At 39.9% G+C, this 22242-nt stretch overlaps 1 protein-coding gene across 2 annotated transcripts in view; it reads left to right on the top strand.

The window, feature by feature from the left end:
* SYTL5 (synaptotagmin like 5) overlaps positions 1–22242 on the top strand; it is a 116912-nt gene that overhangs the window by 11734 nt on the left and 82936 nt on the right. For both annotated transcript variants that reach the window (XM_040266318.1, XM_040266317.1), the window contains exon 2: positions 20335–20544. In XM_040266318.1, coding sequence (XP_040122252.1) covers positions 20335–20544 — 210 coding nt within the window. The remainder of the gene's footprint in view (positions 1–20334; positions 20545–22242) is intronic.

Here is a 22242-nt window from a genome sequence, read left to right as displayed (position 1 = left end):
CATTGCCTTTCTTTGGGATTGGAATGAAAACTGACCTTTTCCAGTCCTGTGGCCACTGCTGAGTTTTCCAAATTTGCTGGCATATTGAGTGCAGCACTTTCACAGCATCATCTTTCAGGATTTGAAATAGCTCTACTGGAATTACATCACCTCCACTAGCTTTGTTTGTAGTGATGCTTTCTAAGGCCCACTTGACTTCACATTCCAGGATGTCTGGCTCTAGAAGAGTGATCACACCATCGTGATTATCCGGGTCATGAAGATCCTTTTTGTACAGTTCTTCTGTGTATTCTTGCCACCTCTTCTTAATATCTTCTGCTTCTGTTAGGTCCATACCATTTCTGTCCTTTATTGAGCCCATCTTTGCATGAAATGATCCCTTGTATCTCTAATTTTCTTGAAGAGATCTCTAGTCTTTCCCATTCTGTTGTTTTCCTCTATTTTTAGCTCTAGTAATTTTCTGTTACTATCTTCAGGGTTTTCTATGTACAGTATCATGCCATCTGCAAACAGTGAGAGCTTTACTTCTTTTCTGATCTGGATTCTTTTTATTTCTTTTTCTTCTCTGATTGCAGTAGTTAGCACTTCCAGAACTATGCTGAATAATAGTGGTGAAAGTGGACACCCTTGTCTTGTTCCTGATCTCAGAGGGAATGCTTTCAGTTTTTCATCTTTGAGAATAGTGTTTGCTGTAGGCTTATCATATATGGCCTTTACTATGTTGAGGTAGTTCTGTGCCCATTTTTTGAGGAGTTTTAATCATAAATGGGTGCCAAATTTTGTCAAAGGCTTTTTCTGCATCTATTGAGTTGATCATATGGTTTTTATCTTTCAATTTGTTAATATGATGTATCACATTGATTGATTTGCATATATTGAAGAATCCTTGCATCCCTGGAATAAACCCAACTTGATCATGGTGTATGAGCTTTTTGATGTGTTGCTGAATTTGTGTTGCCGTTTGATGTTTTTCTTGTTTCTTGAGGTAGGATTGTATTGCTATGAACTTCCTTCTTAGAACTGCTTTTGCTACTTCCCATAGGTTTTATGTTGTCATGTTTTCATTGTCACTTGTTTCTAGAAATTTTTTTATTTCCCTCCTGATTTCTTCAGTAACCTGTTAGTTATGTAGAAACATGTTGTTTAATCTCCATGTGTTTGTGTTTCTGACAGTTTTTTCTTGTAATTGATATCTAGTCTCATAGTGTTGTGGTCAGAGAAGATACTTGATACAATTTCAATTTTCTTAAATTTACTGAGGTTTGATTTGTGACCCAAGATGTGGTCTATCCTAGATATTGTTCCATGTGCACTTGAGAGGAAAGTGTTCTTCTGCATTTGGATGGAATGTCCTGAAGATATCAATGAGATCCATCTCATCTAATGTATCATTTAAGATTTGTGTTTCCTTATTAATTTTCTGTTTTGCTGATCTGTCCATTGATGTGAGTGGGGTGTTAAAGTCTCCTACTATTATTGTGTTACTGTCAGTTTCTCCTTTTATGTCTGTTAGTGTTTGTCTTATGTATTGAAGTGTACCTATGTTGAGTGCATAGATATTTACAATTGTTATATCTTCCTATTGTATTGATCACTTGATCATTATGTAGTGTCCTTCCTTATCTCTTGTTATATTCTTTATTTCAAGGTCTATTTTGTCTGATATGAGGATTGCTACTCCAGCTCTCTTTTGCTTCCATTTGCAAGGAATATATTTTTCCATCCTCTTACTTTCAATCTATATGAGTCTTTAGGTCTGAAGTGGGTTTCTTGTAGATAGCATATATATGGGTCTTGTTTTCATATCCATTCGGCCAGTCTGTGTCTTTTGGTTGGAGCATTTAATCCATTTACATTTAAAGTAATTATTGATATATATTTGTTTCTATTTCCATTTTCTCAATTGTTTGGGGTTGATTTTGTAGATCTTTTTTCTTCTCTTCTATTTCTTGACCATATAATTTCCTTTAACATTTGTTCTAAAACTGGTTTGGTGTTACTGAATTATCTTAACTTTTGCTTGTCTGAAAAGCTTTTTATTTCTCCATCAATTTTGAATGAGATCCTTGCTGGGTACAGTAATCTTGGTTGTAGATTTTTCCCTTTCAGTACTTTAAATATATCTTGCCATTCCCTTCTGGCCTGTAGAGTTTCTGCTGAAAGATCAGCTGTTAAGCATATGGGTTTCCCTTGTATTTTACTTGTTGCTTCTCCCTTGCTGCTTTTAATATTCTTTCTTTCTGTTAAGTCTTGGTTAGTTTTTAGTATGTGTCTTGGTGTGTTTCTCCTTGGGTTTATTCTGTGTGGGACTCTTTGTGCCTCTTGGACTTGATTGACTATTTCCTTTTCCATGTTGGGGAAATTTTCAAGTATAATCTCTTGAAAAATTTTCTCATACCCTTTTTCTCTTCTTCTTCTGGGACCCATGTAATTCGAATATTGGTGCATTTGATATTGTCCCAAAGGTCTCTGAGACTATCCTCAGTTTTCATTCTTTTTACTTTATTCTGCTCTTCATAAGTTATTTCCACCATTTTATCTTCTAGCCCACTGATTCATTCTTCTGCTTCAGATATTCTGCTATTGATTCCTTCTAGAGTATTTTTAATTTAAGTAATTGTGTTGTTTGTCTCTTCATGTTTATTCTTTAATTCATCTGTGTTTTTGTTAACTGATTCTTGCATTTTCCCCGTTTTGCTTTCAAGGTTTTGGATCATCTTTACTATCATTATTCTGAATTATTTTCCAGATAGTTTGCCTATTTCCTCTTCATTTATTTGGACTTCTTTGTTTCTAGTTTGTTCCTTCATTTGTGTGGTATTTCTCTGCCTTTTCACTATTTTTTTTAAACTTACTGTGTTTTAGGTCCCCTTTCCCCAGACTTCAAGGTTGAATTCTTTCTTCCTTTTCATTTCTGCCCTCCTAAGATTGTTCCAGTGGTTTGTGTAAGCTTCTTAGAGTGTGAGATTTCTGCTGAGTTTTTGTTTGTTTGTCTGTTTTTCCTCTGATGGACCAGGCTGAGTGAGGTGGTAATTCTGCCTGCTGATGATTTGGCTTGTATTTTCGTTTCTTTGTTGTTTAGATGAGGTGTCCTGCACAGGGTGCTATTGGTGGTTGGGTGATGCTGGGTCTTGTATTCCAGTGGTTTCCTTTGTGTGAGTTCTCACTACTTGATACCCACTAGGGTTAGTTCTCTGGTAGCCTAGGGTCTTGGAGTCAGTTCTCCCACTCCAAAGGCTCAGGGCTTGATTTCTGGTCAAGAAACCAAGATTCCACAAATGGTTTGTTATGGCATTAAGTGATATTAAAACAAATATCTAAAAACGAGAAACCAAAGATGAACCCCAGACAAATGGCAGATACAAACTCAGGCAAATAGTAATTCAAATAATGGAATATACACATATACATATACATCCATGAGCAAAGTCAAAACAGTCCAACAAATATAAAGTACAATAGATTGACCCAGTGAACAAAGGAAATAAAAAATTATATTTACCAGTTAAGAACAAAACTAACTAAAGTACAAACTGGAAAACAAGACTAAAGCAAAGTGCCAAGTGGGAAATAAAACAATGAAAACAAAACTAACAAAAATGTTGAAAGGAAATAAAGAAAAGAAAGCAAGAATAGATATGCAAAGTTAAATAGAGGTAGATGAAAAAGATTTATATACATTAAAGATTAACTGCAAGGGGGAAAGAAGATTAGGAAAGACAAAGGAATAAATGTAGAAGAGATATAATAGGGTCCAGGTTCGATGTATGATACTGGATGCTTGGGGCTGGTGCACTGGGATGACCCAGAGGGATGGTACAGGGTGGGAGGAGGGAGGGGGGTTCAGGATGGGGAACACGTGTATACCCGTGGTGGATTCATGTTGATGTATGGCAAAACCAATACAATATTGTAAAGTAATTAACCTCTAATTAAAATCAATTTATATTAAAAAAATTTTCTTAAAGAATTAAAAAAATAAAAAGTTATAAAATGAGAAAAGAAAAAAAAAGGAAGAATAGATAAAAAAGGAAAACTCCACAGAACTGCAGAAGCCCAATGTAGAGGCAGAGGTTTATGACAACAATGAAAAGTGTGACTGATTATACACATATACATCCATAAGCAAAATCAAAACAGTCCAACAAAAATAAAGTACAATAGATTGACCTGGTGAACAAAGGAAACCAAAAATTATGTCTACCAGAACAAAACTAACTAAAGCACAAACTGGAAAACAAGACTAAAATGAGCTGCCAATTGGGGAATAAAACAATGAAAATAAAACTATGTTGAGAGGGAAGGAAAGAAAGAAAAGAAAGAAGGGGTAGATGAAGAAGGTTTATATACATTAAAGATTAACTGCAAGGGAACAAGAAGCGTAGGAAAATCAAACAAAGGAATAAATGTATAAAAATAATAATAGGTTTAAAAATTAAAAATTAAAATTAAAAAAAAAGAAGAGAAAGAAAAAAACTCCCCAGAACTGCAAAAGCCCATCACAGAGCCAGAGGTTTATAACAACAGTAAAAAACATGACTGAGAAAAAAAACCTCAAAAGCTTAATTAGATTTTATAGGACATGACTGAAGCAACTTAGCAGCAGCAGCAGCGCCAATAAAATTGACAGCTGCAACAGGGAGGGTGGGGATAAAGAAAAAAAAAAGAAAAAAATCCAAAAGAATCTACAGAACAAGTCAAAACACAAGAATAATAAATGTTTTTCTTGAGTCACTGCTGTCTGAGTCCTTTCCCTCCCTGGGAGTCACAGTCCACCTCATCTCCCTAGGATGCCCTCTAGCACTGTGCTGATCTCTGGACCTGCTATGGGGGAAGCTCATATTCTAATGTCGTCCTCCTCGTCTGTGTTCTTGCATCCAATGTCCACAACTATCAGAACTAGTGTATTTTCTTTTGTGGGAGTTCTCAGTGACCTTTTATATATTCCATAGACACCGTCTGCCTAGTTGATCATCTGGATTGAGTCTACAGCTTATACAGCTGGTGGGAAGGTTTTGGGTCTTTTTCCTTAGCCACACTGCCCCTGGGTTTCCATTGTGGTTTTATTTCCACCTCTGCATGTGGGTTGTCCACTGAGGTTTGCTCCTGAGGCTGCCCTGGAGGACTTGGGTTTGTCCCTGTGAGGGCCGGGTGTGGAGGTAGTCCATCTGCTTGGGTCACAGGGGTTCTGGTGGCAGCAGGTACTCAGCGGAGTTGGTGGCTAGGGCAGCAGGAAATATAGTGCTCTTGAAAGGTGTGGCGACCAGTATTGGCCAATATGCTCCAGGATTCTTGCCTGGAGAACCCCCGTCCCTGACAGAGAAGCCTGGCAGGCCACAGTCTACAGGGTCACAAAGAGATGGACACTACCTGAAGCAACCCTGTGAGCATAGGTGCAAGATATTTTTTTGCCTGTGGCAGCTCTGCCCCAGCTAGTGTTGAGTGTGAAGGTGGCACAGCTGCTTGGCTTGTGGGGACCGTGGCAGCACCAAGTGTACAGGGACATGGGCTGCCTCTGCTGCAGTAGTTATGGCCCTATCAGAGTCTTTTTTTGAGCCTCTTGTAGTTGGCAATCAGAAGGCCTCTTTGACGAGTCTTTCTCCATAGCTCTGCCCATTCAAGCACTTAGAGGGTTTCCTTGCCTGGGGTCCTTCTCTGTTGTTCGGTGCATCAGGCACATAGAGGGGCTCCTCGACTGGGGTCCTACTCTGTATATCAGCACATCAAGCACTTAAAGGGGCACCCTGGATGGGGTCCTACTCTGTAGTGCATCAGGCATTTGATGGGCCAGCCTCTCTATTGCTAATGCTGGTGTGTTGGCGGGGAGAGGCTATGGTGATAGCTCCACCCGCTACGTGTGATTCTACTACCATGGCTGCTGGGTTTCCCTCCATAGGCATTTCCCACTACAATCTCTTCCCTCACATCCCCTCAATCTGTCTCTTCGAGATCAACAGTAGCCCTTGCCCAGGGATTGCTCCACAATCCCTAAACTCCAGCTCCCAGCCACTGCACCATCTGGGGTATGTATGGGTGTGGCAAGGAGTGTCTGATTCTCATTCCATTTACACTGCCACAGATCAGCTGTTTCACTCTCAGCCTTAAATGTTTCTCCTCTGACTCAGACAGTTGCCCCAATGTGGGGATCGAACCCCTGCTTCAGTTCCCCCACCTGCCAAGGGCAGGTCCAGTGCTGCTAACACTCCTGTTTTTCCCCCTAGTTCCTTTGTCCTGAGTCTTGCATGGGTCTATATTATTCTTTTCTGCTGGTCAGGTACTCCTGTCCACTCTCAGCTGGTGTTCTGCATGCACTTCTGTGTCTGAAGGTGTATTCCTGATGTATCCGTGAAGAGAGATGTACTCCATGTCCACCTACTCCTCTGCCATCTTGTTCTCTCCCTCAAATGTTAAGTTATAAGCCAACTTTTTCACTTCTTCTTTCACTTCCATCAAGAAGCTCTTTAGTTCTTCTTTGCTTTCTGCTATTAGGGTAGTGTCATCTGCATGTCTGAGGTTATTGATATTTCTCCCGGCAATCTTGATTCCAGCTTGTTTTTCATCCAGCCCAGCATTTCACGTGATGTACTCTGCATATAAGTAAAACAAGCAAGCTGACTATATTCAGCCTTGATGTATTCCTTTCCCAATTTGGAGCAGTCCATTGATCCATGTCCAGTTCCAACTGTTGCTTCTTTAACTGCATACTGGTTTCTCAGGAGGCAAAGAAGGTGGTCTGGTAGTCCCATCCCTTTAAGAATTTTTCACAGTTTGTTGTGATCCACATAGTCAAATTTAATGCAAAGATGGGCACAATAAAGGACAGAAATGGTGTGAGCCTAACAGAAGCAGAAGATATTAAGAAGAGGTGGCAAGAATACACAGAAGAACCATATGAAAGATATTTTCATGACCTAGATAACCATGATGATGTGATCACTCACCTAGAGCCAGATATTCTGGAATGTGAAGTCAATTGGGCTTTAGGAAGCATCACTATGAGCAAAGCTAATGGAGGTGATGGAATTTCAGTTGAGATATTTCAAATTCTAAAAGATGATGCTGTGAAAATGGTACACTCAATATGCCAGCAAATCTGGAAAACAGAGCAGTGGGCACAGGACTGGAACAAGTCAGTTTTCATTCCAATCCCAAAGAAGGGCAATGCTAAAGAATGTTCAAACCACTGCACAATTGCACTCATCTCACATGCTAGCAAAGTAATGCTCAGAATGCTCCAAGCCAGGATTCAACAGTATGTGAGCTGTGAAATTCCAGATGTTCAAGATGGATTTAGAAAAGGCAGAGATACCAGAAATCAAATTGCCAACATCCATTGGATTATTGAAAAAGCAGGAGAATTCCAGAAAAACATCTACTTCTGCTTTATTGACTACGCTAAAGCCTTTGACTATGTAGATCACACCAAACTGTGGAAAATTCTTCAAGAGATGGGAATACCAGACTACCTTACATGCCTCCTGAAAAATCTGTATGCAGGTCAAGAAGCAACACTTAGAACTGGACATGGAACAACAGACTGGTTCCAAATCAGGAAAGGAGTACATCAAGGCTGTACATTGTCACCCTGCTTATTTAACTTATATGCAGAATACATCATGCAAAATGCCGAACTGGATGAAGCACAAGCTGGAATCAAGATTGCTGGGAGAAATATTTCAATAACCTTAGATACACAGCCAACACCACCCTTATGGCAGAAAGTGAAGAGAAACTAAAGAGCCTTCTGATGAAAGTGAAAGAGGAGAATGGAAAAGCTTCTTAAAAGTCAACATTCAGCAAACTACGATCATGACATCTGTTCCCATCACTCCATAGCAAATAGATGGAGAAACAATGGAAACAGTGAGAGACTTTATTTTTGGGGGGCTCCAAAATCACTGCAGATGGTGATTGCAGCCATGAAATTAAAGGACACTTGCTTCTTGGAAGTAAAGCTATGACCAAACCTAGGCAGCATATTAAAAAGCAGAGACATTACTTTGCTGACAAAGGTCCATCTAGTCAAAGCTATGGTTTTTCCAGTAGTCATATATGGTTGTGATAGTTGGACCATAAAGAAAACTGAATGCCGAAGAGTTGATGCTTTTGAACTGTGGAGTCAGAGAAAACTCTTGAGAGTCCCTATTGGTACATATACACAATGGAGTATTACTCAGCCATTAAACAGAATACCTTTGAGTCAGTTCTAATGAGGTGGATGAAACTGGAGCCTATTTTACAGAGTAAGTAAGCCAAAAATAAAAACACCAATACAATAAATTAATTTAAAAAAAGAAAGCTGAGCACCAAAGAATTGATGGTTTTGAACTGTGGTGCTGGATAATTCTCTTGAGAGTCCCTTGGGCTGCAAGGAGATCCAACCAGTCAATCCTAAAGGAAATCAATCCTGAATATTCATTGGAAAGACTGATGCTGAAGTTGAAGCTCCAATACTTTGGCCCCCTGATACGAAGAACTGACTCATTGGAAAAGACCCTGATGCTGGGAAAGATTAAAGGCAGGAGGAGAAGGGGACGACAGAGGATCAGATGGTTCGATGGTATCACAGACTCGATGGACGTGAGTTTGAGTAAGCTCCAGGAGTTGGTAATGGACAGGGAAGCCTGGCATGTTGCATTCCATGGGGCTGCAAGGAGTCCGACATGACTCAGTGACTGAACTAACTGACTAACGCAGTCAAAGGCTTTCACATACTCGATAAAGCAGAACTAGATGTTTTTCTACAATTCCCTGGCTTTTTCTGTGATCCAGCAGATGTTGGCATTTTGATCTCTGGTTCCTCTACCTTTTCTACATCCAGCTTGGACATCTGAAAGTTCTATATTCCTGTACTGTTGAAGCCTAGCTTGGAGCATTTTGAGCATGACCTTGCTAGCATGTGAAATGAGTGCAAATGTACAGTAGTTTAAACATTCTTTGGCATTGCCATCCTTTGGAATTGGAGTGAAAACTGACCCTTTCCATTCCTGTGGCCATTGCTGAGTTTTCCAACTTTGCTGGCATATTGAGCACAGCACTTTAACAATGTTATTTTAAGTAGCTCTGCTGAAATTCCATCATTTCCACTAGCTTTTTTCATAATAATACTTTCTAAGGCTCACTTGACTTCACACTCCAGGATATCTGGCTCTACGTGAGTGATCACACTATCGATGTTGCATGGGTCATTTAGATCTTTTTTTAAAATTAATTTATTTATTTTACTTTACAATATTGTATTGGTTTTGCCATACATTGACTTGAATCCGCCATGAGTGTACATGTGTTCCCCATCCTGAACTCCCCTCACACCTCCCTCCCCATCCCATCCCTCTGGGTCATCCCAGTGCACCAGCCCCAAGCACCCTGTATCATGCATCAAACCTGGACTGGCGATTCATTTCACATATGGTATTTTAAATGTTCTTATACAATCCTTCCCTGGTAGTGCAGAGGTTAAAGCATCTGCCTGCAATGTGGGAGACCTGGGTTCGATCCCTGGGTTGGGAAGATACCCTGGAGAAGGAAATGGCAACCCACTCCAGTATTCTTGCCTGGAGAATCCCATGGACGGAGGAGCTTGGTGGGCTACAGTCCACGGGTCACAAAGAGTTGGACACGAGTGACTTCACTTTCATTTTCATACAATCCTTCTGTGTATTTTTGCCAGTCAGGCAGTTCAGTCATCCAGTCATGTCCGAATCTTTGCAACCCCATGGACTGCAGCCACACTGCAGTGTGGCTGTTTTGCAGATAAGTTCATTTTTGTCATATTTTAGATTCCATATATAAGTGATATGACATTTGTCTTTCGCTTTCTGACTTACTTCACTTCATATGATAATCTGGTTTTCATCCATGTTGCTGCAAATGACATTGTTTGGTTCTTTTAATGACTGAGTAGTACTCCATTGAATATATGTACTATATCTCCTTTATCCATTCATCTGTTGATGGACATTTAGGTTGTTTCCTTGTCTTGTCTCTGTAAATAAAACTGCTACGAATATAGGGGTGCATGGATCTTTTCAAGTTAGTTTTGTCTAGATAGATGCCCAGTGGTGGGATTACCGGATCATGTGGTAATTCTATTTTTAGTTTTCTGAGAAATCTCTGTACTGTTTTCCATAGTGGCTGCACCAACTACATTCCCACCAACAGTGTAAGAGGCTTCCCTTTTCTCTGCACCCTCTCCAGCGTTTATTGTTTATAGACTTTTCTTAATGGTGTGAGGTGGTACCTCATTGTAGTTTTGATTTGCATTTCTTATAATTAGTGATGATGAACGTCTTTCTACTGTTTTTGATACTCAGGAAAGGGTATCCTTTGGGTTTCAGATTTTTAGAATACATACATTCTTGTTCCTTGTCAGGCCAGGAAATTTTGATGATATTTTGCAAGGTGTTCCCAGGTTGAAGACTTGGTTTGATAATTATACATGAGATCAATTTCTGCTATGATTTTAAGACTGTTGATAATAAATAATTGCCTCTGTCCACATGGTTTTGTGAGATCTCCTGGTATGTTCCTATGAGCCAAATGTTTCTACCACTGGGAAGTGCTTGGTGTCATCCCAGATTGCACAGTGCCGTCTTTCCTTGAGGCAGTTTGTTTGCTGTTGTTGTTTGGCTGCACTGTACAGCTTGCATGATGGTAGTTCCCTGACCAGTGATTGAACCTGGGCCCTCAGCACTGAAAGCAGAGAATCCTAACCTCTGGATCAGCAGGGAATTCTTGAGACAGTTTCTAAACCTAGTAAACTGACACAGATGGCAAGATTTCTTTATCTAGACAAGGGTTCTTTCAATTCTGTTCCTTATTTATGTTCTCTCAAGTAGCTTTCTGAGTGAAACTTTCCCCTTATTCTTTGATGGTCTGGATTCTTTTTAATAGCCATTGACTTGCAAATTAATCAAAAGCTTAATAAAGTTTATAGTGGTATTTGATGAGAAACAGCTCTATTGGAGAATGTTTGCCCGGAGAGATTCTGTGATAAGAGGCAACTTGGGCACATATCATTCAGTGGGCAGATAGGAGAAACCCTTCATGTTTGAGTCTCTACTTCGATTATGTTCAGTCTGGCTTTTTACAGCTGGGAAAGTGATACCAATTGCTAGTATTCCCAGTGTTCATCCTGAGCCACAGTATTTTAATAAATTGAGAGGCAATGAGGGGAGTCTTGGATGAGCAAAAGTACAGATTTGGGAATATAAAACTCTGGATCTGAATCATGAGTGCACCATTTAATAGTCCTGTGATGTTTCTTCTCTGAGATTCCACTTTTTTATCTGTAAAAATTGGAATCATAATGTCTTTTTCATGGGTCATTGTCAACGTTTATGGGCGTGACACTTAAAGCAGAGTGCCTGTCATTATAGTGGCTAAGTGTTGTTGTGGTTAGGTTTTAATAATAGATGCCACACACATAGGCCTACAATCAAAATGAAAAAGTCAGGAGTGCAGGAGGCATGCAGCCATTGGCATCAGGCTGCTGTGACATTATTCTGCCCACATTTATTATTTCTAGTGATTTTTCCTCCATTGTTTTTGGTTTGACAGTATTTTTTGTCAGTCACTGTGGTTTTGTTCTCTTAAAGGAATATGAAACTCTAGCTCTAGACAAGGATTTAGCTGGTAGGCTCTGCAGCAGAGGCTGAAGCAAAACCTAGTAGCAACATCTGTGCAAGTGGACAATAATAAAAAGAGCTAATATCTGCTGAGTTCTTCTTTTATTTGTTGAGAGATAGGTTTGTCTGTGGGTGACAGAGACATATTTTAATTATGACTTACACAAGATGGAAATACATTGCTAACAGGAAAGTCTGAATTGGTTGGCAGCTTTGTGATGTTGTAATAGTGGCTCCATTGTTGAACGGATCTAGGTGCCTTGTCTTTTGTAGTTCCACCATCTTGAAAGTTTGGCTCTTCTTCCAAGATGACTCACCCCTAGCTTCTGGCAGGGAAGAAGGATTCGTGGGACAAGGATACCCCTTTTCTATTAGGGACATGACCTAAAGGTTACTTGTATCATTTCTGATCATATCGCATTGGCTAATATTTGGTCTCGTGGCAAAACTAACTGCAAGACATGCTGGGAAATGCAGTCTTTGAGTGGCCATGAGCCTAGCTAGACATTCCACTAATAGAAAAATGGAGAACACATATTAGGAGATGCATACTGGAATGGTCTATTCCGCAACTACTATGTGCCATGCTGTGCTTTACACTATAGTTGTGCTCATGACAGTATCATCTTATTTAATGCTCACAGCGACCCCATGAGCTTGTAATTACTATGAGGGAATATTTTGAGACAGAGAGAAGTTAAGTCTTTTTAAAACGTCTTGAGACACAGAGAGGCTAAGTAATTTTTTTAAGGTCTCAAGGGAAATAAGGGGCAAGACCAGGATTTGAACCCATGGAGTCTGACTTTGGAGCCTTATGCTATGAACCACTATATAGTTCTCGCTTGCTCAGTATTTTTCTCAAGCCTTGATGTGCTCTGCCAGATGAAACTGCAGATTGTTGAAAGGCATCAAGGAATCAAAGAAGCTTTATGAAGCTTCTATTGCTTCCTCTTCCAGGCAGTTAATTGCTTCCCTTCTAGAATTTCTAGCTTATTTGATGCAAAATAGTGTTTAGCACAATTGGGTCTAAACAGGGTAGCAAAAGAAAAGCAACACCACACACACATGTGACAGGAATTTTAATGAAAACAGTTCCTGATTTGAAAGCAATGTGTCTATGCCATGATAAAGCAAGCACTCTTTGTACTGCATTGAACAGTTTTGATTATGGGATAGAATAAATTGAATTCAGTATATCACCGGAATATAGAAATGAAAATATTGTCATTCAACGACAGTGGAGACTGTTGGTCTCTGTAATATTTAGGATTTCAACTACATATAAGACATATGTAGTCTTATGTAGACATATGTAGTCTTAAGACATATGTAGACATATAACATCAATTCACATGTTAATACATATTTATCTGTGTAGCAACAAGCAAACCTAAAGAATGAACTGATGTTTTTAAAATACAAAGGCACCCTGAGTTTATCTTCTTTTTTTTGTTTTACTTTTTATTATAGAAAATTTCAAACACTCACAAGAATATAGTAAAATGAACCTAAAATGCCCATCACCCAGCAGAACATTTATTGATTTAAGAACATCCTTATACCTTCAAAATCTTTCCCCACTGTATCCTTCCACTGGATTTTTTTATAGAGCGTCACATACATCATATTATTTCATCTACCATTTTTTCAGAACATATTTCTTTTTAAACATCACTACAGTTCCATGATCACATCTAAAAAGTTTAATATGAGTTCTTTAAATTCATCAAAAATCCAGTCAATGTTCAAATTTCCTCCAGTCATTTATATTCTCAAAATATTTATTCATTCTTTAACTGATTAATTGATTGATTGTATTAAAGTTTGCTTCTTTTATTTATTTATTTATGTTTTGGAGGCTAATTACTTTATAATATTGTATTGGTTTTGCTATACATTGACATGAATCCACCACAGGTATACATGTGTTCCCCATCCTGAACCCCCCTCCCACCTCCCTCCCCATCCCATCCCTCTGCATCATCCCAGTGCACCAGCCTCGAGTATCCTGGACTGGCGATTCGTTTCACATATGATAATATACATGTTTCAATGCCATTCTCCCAAATCATCCCACCCTCGCCCTCTCCCACAGAGTCCAAAAGATCATTTTATACATCTGTATCTCTTTTGCTGTCTCGCATACAGGGTTATCGTTACCATTCTTCTAGATTCCATATATATGCGTTAATATACTGTATTGGTGTTTTTCTTTCTGGCTTACTTCACTCTGTATAATAGGCTCCAGTTTCATCTACCTCATTAGAACTGATTCAAATGTATTCTTTTTAATGAACTGATGTTTTTAAAATATAAAGGTACCCTGAGTTTATCTTAAGTGAAGAATTAGCCTTAGCTGGAATTAAATGTCTTCAACAGCTTTTTTTCCTTTTTTCTGTAAAAAATAAAAATAAAAAAGGAAGTGTAGCTGATACATAATGTGTTACTTTCAAGTATACAGTGTATACCTGCTCACCTTCTGTGGTGGCTACAATCACTGATGACTGTGACAATGTTTGTTTACTGATATGGCAGGCAGTATTCCGTTTATTAATAGCAAAGTGATTCAGGTATACATGTATAATGTATATCTACTCTTTTTCAGATTCTTTTACACTATAGGTTATTATAAGATAATCTGAATATATGCTATGCTATTCAGTTGGCCCTTGTTTATTTTCTATATATAATAGTGACTGTCTGTTAATCTGAAGTTCTAAGTTATCTCCCCCATCCCTACTTTCTGCTTTGGTAGCCATGAGATTGTTTTCTATGTTGATCAGTCTATTTCTGTTTTGTAAATAAATTCATTTGTATCATTTTTTATGATTCCACATGTAAGGGATATATAGTATTTGTCTGACTTCACTTAGTATGATAATCAGTAGGGATAAGACCCATCCATGTTGCTATACATGACATTATTCTTTTTTATGTCTGGGAAATATCTTTTTCATAACATTTTTTCTTTGTATCTTCATTACTTTTCAACGGTTGATTTGGGGCCATATTTATGTCTACTACACTTATTTTTATACCTTTCCAGTACTCTTTGTTTTTGTTTCCAAATAAGAACAAAGAGAGGAAATGGTGAGTATTTTAATATTTTAAAGAATCAAAATAGTTTTTCTTTCTGATCAAAAGTGTACAAACAAGGAAGATGGAAAAGTTCTAGAAATCCTTACTGTAGTTTCCCCAGGCTTGCATTACTTTTTCAATGTGTCTGATATCAGTTTTAGCTAATTTTGATTTTGTTCTCAGGAAATCTAACATTGAACATTTTTCTCTTCACATTCTCTTTCTTTTTTTTTTTAATAACAATGGCTTCACATTGTAAAGTCCTCTATAATTCCCCAAACATATTACCATACTTAATTGCCTCTGGCTCTCACAACCACCCTTGAAGAAGATAGGAAAGGAATCAGTATCTTCATTTTGAAGTTGAAGTACTGAGACCTGGAGAGATTAAGTGGAATGCCCAGTAATACCTAGTATGACTGAGATTTCCTCCCTCCTGCCCCATTCCCTTCCTTTTTCCCTTGTTCCTGTCTTCTTTCTCTGTCACTCACCAGCTTTTGCTTATGCTATCTTTTTTTCATTCAATTAAATGGAAGCTATTATGTTCCTGGCACTGCTTAGATGCTATAAAATGAAAAAAATGGAACAAAACAGATGCAGTCTTGCCCTCATGGAAATTACAGAGGAGTTTGCGAGACAAACATGAAACCAGTAAAAAAAAAAAAAAAGTACAATTAAGAAATATGGTAAGTTCTGTGGAGAGAAAGAACACAGTTCTCTGAATGAGAATAAGACGGGAACCTGCAGTAGACTTGGTAATCAGAGAGAGCCACTCTGGGTAAGTAGCAGTAAAGCTGAAAGAAAAGAATACATGAAAGCCAGCCAGATGAAGAAACTAGGCTTATTTTTTAAAAATTATTTGTTTATTTACTTTTGTCTATGCCGAGTATTCCTTGCATTTGTGTGGGCTTTCTCTAGTTGCGGCCAGTGGGGGCTACTCTCTAGGTGCAGCTCTCGGGCTCAGTAGTTGCTGTTGAAGGGGCCTGGAGTGTACAAGCTTCACTGATTGTGCACACAGGCTTAGTTGCTATGTGGCGTGTGGAATCTTCATGGACCAGGATTCGAACCCGTTTCTCCTGCATTGGCAGGCAGATTCCTTACCCACTGCACCACCAGGAGAAGTTCCTAGGCTGTATGTTTATCATTCAGGGTAGGCCAAATGATGCTCTAAGAACAGTCCCAAATTCTTACTGGTTTAAAACAATGAAGGTTCGTTTCTCTCTGATGTTCCGTGTCCATAACTGAGTGGCTAAGGTCTCTACTTCATGGCATCTTCAGACCAGGACTCAAACTTACAGGGCAGACACTATTTGGGACATTGCCATTCTTCATGCAAAGAAGAGGGTTTGTGGTAACCTGGTGATTTGCCCTTAAAGCTTTTACCTGGAGTCACATATCAGAGTTCATGCACCAGCGGGAGTCACTTGACCACATCTAATGTCAAGAGGGCGGTATCTACAGTTCCAACTTGTTCCACCTACCCAGCCTCCCTTGCAGCTAATGGTGATGCTGTGACACTGTCTGGCCAAGTGAACCTAAGAAGGACTTCCCTAAGGGAAGTCCCTAAGGGAAGTCCTTCTTCATTGGAGGACTTCTGCATCAACTTTTGCTTTTCTGTTTAGATATATACAGGTATAACTGTAAGATACAGGTATCACAGATACTCCCTCCCTATTCTTCCTGCCTTAAACTCTACTGATGCACTACTGAAGCTGCATAACCATTTTGCATAAGAATGATGAGCCATACTTTGAAGACAGGGGATCATCGGAATGAAATGATTCTTTAATGACCTGACTCTTCAGTTGAACTAATACAAGCAAGTGCCTAATTCTGGATTTCTTGTATGTGGGGAATAAAGTGAAAGTGTTAATCGTTCAGTTGTGTCCTACTCTTTGCAACCCTATGGACTGTAGCCTGCCAGGCTCCTCTGTCCATGGAATTCTCTAGGCAAGAATACTGGGGTAGGTAGCCATTCCTTTCTCCAGGGGATCTTCGTGACCCAGTAATCAAACCCAGGCCTTCTGCATTGCAGGCAGATTCTTTACTGTTCTGAGCCACAAGGGAAACCCTTGTGGGAGAAAAATTACACCAAGTATTTAAGCCTGTTATTTGAAACCAGAAACATTTCTAGCTTATGTGCATAAGAAAGATGAACAGATTCTGTGCTTACAGCCCAGAAACCCATCTTCCTCAGATACCTTCCTGAGACTGGGCCAGGAGTGCAGGAGCCAAATGAGATCGACCTTGCTTTGTGAGTGGCAGCCAGTGAAGCAGAGGAAAGAGAAATCATCCGTCCTATTCTTCTCTTCTAGCTCCCTGTAGTTCCCTTTCCTCTTCATACAATGTCACCAGTTGCATAGTTTCTTTTCCTGACTACAACTACTGTCCCTTTACCCTTTACTCTCTCATTACCCTTTCTCCTCTTCTTGAGAAATGCTTGTGTCCACTTAAGGTGAAATTATCCTAGGTATGATTGAATTGGGTTTCCCTGGTGGCTTAGTGGTACATAATTCACCTGCCAGTGCAGGAGCCATGGGTTTGATCCCTGGGTTGGGAAGATCGCCTGGAGAAAGAAACAGCAACCCACTAATGATTGAATTAGGTCAGTTTCTCAAAGATTTGAAGAATCTGTAAGCTGCTTGTGAGTGAGAAAGGTTGCCTGCGTATCAACAAACAAAGGGATGTTACAACCATCAGGTCACTGCAGCCACCCTGAGGGGACTCAGGATGGGAAAAAACAGGATACTGGCCCTAAATAACTGAGTTGCAAATCAAAGGAATAATTTCCATGAGTCCAGACTCTTGCCCCTTCCCATATACAGAAAAGGGCTATATTCATTATCTTGAGCTTCTGGTTGGTTTTCTTTACTTGTCGGTAATTTTTGATGTTCCTACTCCTTGTTGCAAAACTCCTATGTATCCTGGCTCCTCTCTTACTTCTTCTGAGCAGTCCCTCAGAGCTATAGCTGAGGGGTAGCCTCCCAGGCTTCAGTCCTCAGCAAGTCTGCCAAATAAAACAATTCTCAATTTTTAGGTTATCCATTTTTTTTCAGTCAACATGCTTAATATTTTGTGCTGCCTATGAAATTCTTCCCAGCTTTCCCCACAGTCTCAGAGGTTCCTCTCAGAATATGTGGGACAGTTAATGCTGGTTGTCTTAGGAATTCCCAACTGGTGTGTTTGGACCTTGAAATTCTTGGTTCTCTGTGTCCTTCCTGTGGTGGCCCACGTCTTTTCAGACTTTGGAACTGGGAGCTAAGTGAACGCTGATTGCTAAATGAAGGCCTGTGAATAGAACACAAAGAAAAATGCAATCTAAATATTTGACTTTATGGCCATACTTTCTCCAAATGGTCTCAAGCTCTAGTTTAAGGAGCAGCCAAGTAGTTAAACTTCAGGCACCTGATCATAAAATTTATTTTTTTTGTCTCTGGAGTATCCTGGAATACCCCATGTTCTCAATTATTCTGTGGCCCACTATCCTACTGGGATAGGACTGCAGTCTACGATTATTCTTTGTTTCACTCATTTTGGTCATTTATTCTTTATGATTGTGACATGAATTGTTACAGATTGTGACTAGGCAGTGTTTTATTTCTCATGTGCCCTGAGGTGTTTAAAGGTTTGTGTGTGTGTGTGTGTGCACGCATGTGTGCACTCAGTCATATCTGACTCTTTGAAACCCCTTAGACTGCCAGGCTCCTCTGTCCATGGGATTTTCCCGGCAAGAATACTGGAGTGGGTTGCCATTTCCTGTTCTAGCATATCTTCCCGACCCAGGGTTCAAACCTGTGTCTTCTTGAGTTTCCTGCATTGTCAAGTGGGTTCTTTACCACTGCTCCACATGGAAAGGTCTGTTGTTATTTTCCATATAATACAATTGGAGTTTTCAAATGAGAATTCATCTCATTTTAAAAGTTGTAGCTTTTACAGGTTTTCAAAAATAAATTGTGTGGAGCTTTTCTTACACTCAATTTCAGGAGCTAGTTGTTCATGAAAAAAAAAGAGACATAAGGATGCTTTGTAAGTTCTAAATCAGGGAGTAGAAAACATGTGTGTTCTTGTCATTTTTGCTCAATTGGACAAGAAAGGGAGAACTTTGTTTTCTTTTCAATTATGGATTATTACAGGATATTGAATATAGTTCCCTGTGCTATATAGTAGGACCTTGTTGTTTATTTTATATATAATAGATTCTCTCTGCTAACACCAAACTCCTAATTTATCCCTCCCCCATGCCCTTTTCCTTTTGGTAACCATCTGTTTGTTTTCTGTGTCTGTGAATTTGTTTCAGTTTTGTAAGTAAATTCATTTGCATCATATTTTAGATTCCACCTCTAAGTGGTATTTGTCTTTTTCTTTCTGACTTATTTAACTCAGTATAATCTCTAGGTCCATCCATGTTGCTACAAATGACATTATCCTTTTTAATGACTGAGTAGCATTCCTTTTGAATAGCTATTTTCTAAAGCGTATGTAAATAGATCACATCATATAGTAAAAGGAGGGACATAGAAATAGCATTTATTTAGTACTTGTGTGGCAGGAAACAAGCTGGTATCTTCCCATATATTTTCTTACTTAGTCTTTAAAAATGGTCACGTTGGAATATTATTACTCCTGTTTTTGAAACAAAGAGACTGAAGTTGAATGGGTAAATAATTGTTTACGTTTGAATAGGTGTTTCATGATGGACCCAGGATTCAAACAAATGTATATCTAACAGCAAAGCCATGGGTCAGTGGCAATTGTTTGATCTTCAATGATGGGCAATGTCTTTGTAGCAAAGTTCACATTGGCTCATTTAAGGCAGCAATCCCAAACCTTTTTGGCATCAGGGACTAGTTTCGTGGAAGACAGTTTTTACATGGACCTGGTGTGGGATGGTTTGGGGATAATTCCAGTATATTACATTTATTGTGCACTTAAAGTGAAAGTGTTAGTCACTCAGTTGTTTCCAACTCTGTGTGACCCCATGGACAGTCTGCCAGTCTCCTCTGTCCATGGAATTCTCCAGGTAAGAATACTGGAGTGGGTTGCTGTACCCTTCTCCAGGGGATCTTCCCAACCCAGGGATGGAACCCAGGTCTCCTGCATTGCAGGCAGATTCTTTACCATCTGAGCCACCAGGAAAGCCCATTGTGCACTTAATTCAATTATTATTATATTAGCTGTACCTCAGATAATCAAGAATTAGATCCTGGAGGTTGGGGACCCCTGACTTAAAGAAAGCACCCATGTTGCCAAGTTTGATTTCACACTCTTGCCTCATATCTAGGCAAGGAGACAACATAGCATTGTACATGCCTGTAGGCTTGGGTTGTGCTCCCTTGTTATGGTATCAAAGACACCCTAGAGAAGGTAGAGTAGAATGTAAATAAATACTAAGAGCAAATAGAAGTGCCTGGATAAGATTTCAAAATCCAAGAGTAAGACACAAACGTTATATTTTTCCACTAATGAGATCAAAGGATTATTGATTCTGGAGGAAGAAATTATGGATTTTTGAAAGTCACTTGAATGTAGCTCCTTGATCCTTTCAAATAGTCTCCCCAGTGAACACATCCCTTAGATAAAGATAGCTCTGCTTCTCTTTTGTAAGTGATTTTTTTCCCTCTCCTTCCAGGAAGCTGAAGAATGAACTCTTGGAAGCAAAACGCAGAAGTGGGAAGACTCAACAAGAGACCACCAGGGTCTGTGCCCACTGTCAGAGAAACCTGGGCTTGATATTCGATCGGGGAGACCCGTGCCAGGCCTGCTCCCTCAGAGTGTGCAGCCAGTGCCGGGTCTCAGGCCTTGATGGCAGCTGGCGGTGCACCATCTGTGCGAGAGTCGCGTGAGTTTCTTGCCTTTGTGTGCAAAGTCAGCTTTGATGACTGAAGAGTTGGGGAATGGGGAAAGCAAGGAGGAAGAATACATAAAAGGTAGTGATAGAGAATAGAATTGAAAGTATAGCCACACTAGAAGTTCAGTAGTGCTTTGGCAGGGTGTAATGTGTATTTGTGTGTGTCTGAGACACAGAAACATTGTATGGTTGGAAGCCTCACAGAACGTGGTCTCTTCCCACATATGAACACCACCCTCAGGCTTTCTTAGAGCCACACTTGGCTCCACCCAGCTTCTTAGGGTGTGTGTGCTCAGTCCTGTTCCATGGAATTTTGGGAATTTTCCAGGAATTTTCCAGGATTTTCCCCATGGAATTTTCCAGGCAAGAATACTGAAGTGGGTTGCCGTGCCCTCCTCCAGGGGATCTTCCCAACCCAGGGATTGAACCTGCATCTTCTGCATTGGCAGGCAGGTTCTTTACCACTAGTGCAGCCTGAGAAGTCCAAAACTGGGTTTCAGTTCAGTTCAGTTGCTCAGTCATGTTGACTCTTTGTGACCCCCATGAATCGCAGCACGCCAGGCCTCCCTGTCCATCACCAACTCCCAGAGTTCACCCAGACTCACGTCCATCGAGTCGGTGACGCCATCCAGCCATCTCATCCTCTGTCGTCCCCTTCTCCTCCTGCCCCCAATCCCTCTCAGCATCAGGGTATTTTCCAATGAGTCAACTCTTTGCATGAGGTGGCCAAAGTATTGGAGTTTCAGCTTTAGCATCAGTCCTTCCAATGAACACCCAGGACTGATCTCCTTTAGGATGGACGGGTTGGATCTCCTTGCAGTCCAAGGGACTCTCAAGAGTCTTCTCCAACACCACAGTTCAAAAGCATCAATTCTTTGGTGCTCAGCTTTCTTCACAGTCCAACTCTCACATCCATACATGACCACTGGAAAAACCATAGCCTTGACTAGACGGACCTTTGTTGGCAAAATAATGTCTTTGCTTTTTAATATGCTATCTAGGTTGGTTATAACTTTCCTTCCAAGGAGTAAGCGTCTTTTAATTTCATGGCTGCAGTCACCATCTGCAGTGATTTTGGAGCCCCCCAAAATAAAGTCAGCCACTATTTCCACTGTTTCCCCATCTATTTCCCATGAAGTGATGGGACCGGATGCCATGATCTTCATTTTCTGAATGTTGAGCTTTAAGCCAACTTTTTCACTCTCCTCTTTCACTTTCATCAAAAGGCTCTTTAGTTACTCTTCACTTTCTGCCATAAGAGTGGTGTCATCTGCATATCTGAGGTTATTGATATTTCTCCTGGCAATCTTGATTCCAGCTTGTGCTTCCTCCAGCCCAGCATTTCTCATGATGTACTCTGCATAGAAGTTAAATAAGCAGGGTAACAATATACAGCCTTGATGTACTTCTTTTCCTATTTGGAACCAGTCTCTTGTTCCATGTCCAGTTCTAACTGTTGCTTCCTGACCTGCGTACAGGTTTCTCAAGAGGCAGGTCAGGTGGTCTGGTATTCCCATCTCTTTCAGAATTTTCCACAGTTGATTGTGATCCACACAGTCAAAGGCTTTGGCACAGTCAATAAAGCAGAAATAGATGTTTTTCTGGAACTCTCTTGCTTTTTCCATGATCCAGTGGATGTTGGCAGTTTGATCTCTGGTTCTTCTGCCTTTTCTAAAACCAGCTTGAACA

This window comes from Oryx dammah, unplaced genomic scaffold, assembly GCF_014754425.2.
Source record: "Oryx dammah isolate SB20612 unplaced genomic scaffold, SCBI_Odam_1.1 HiC_scaffold_23, whole genome shotgun sequence".
Taxonomy (NCBI): Eukaryota; Metazoa; Chordata; class Mammalia; order Artiodactyla; family Bovidae; genus Oryx; species Oryx dammah.
The sequence above is the reverse complement of the archived record's forward strand: the minus strand, read 5'-3'. Positions and strand labels throughout refer to the sequence as shown.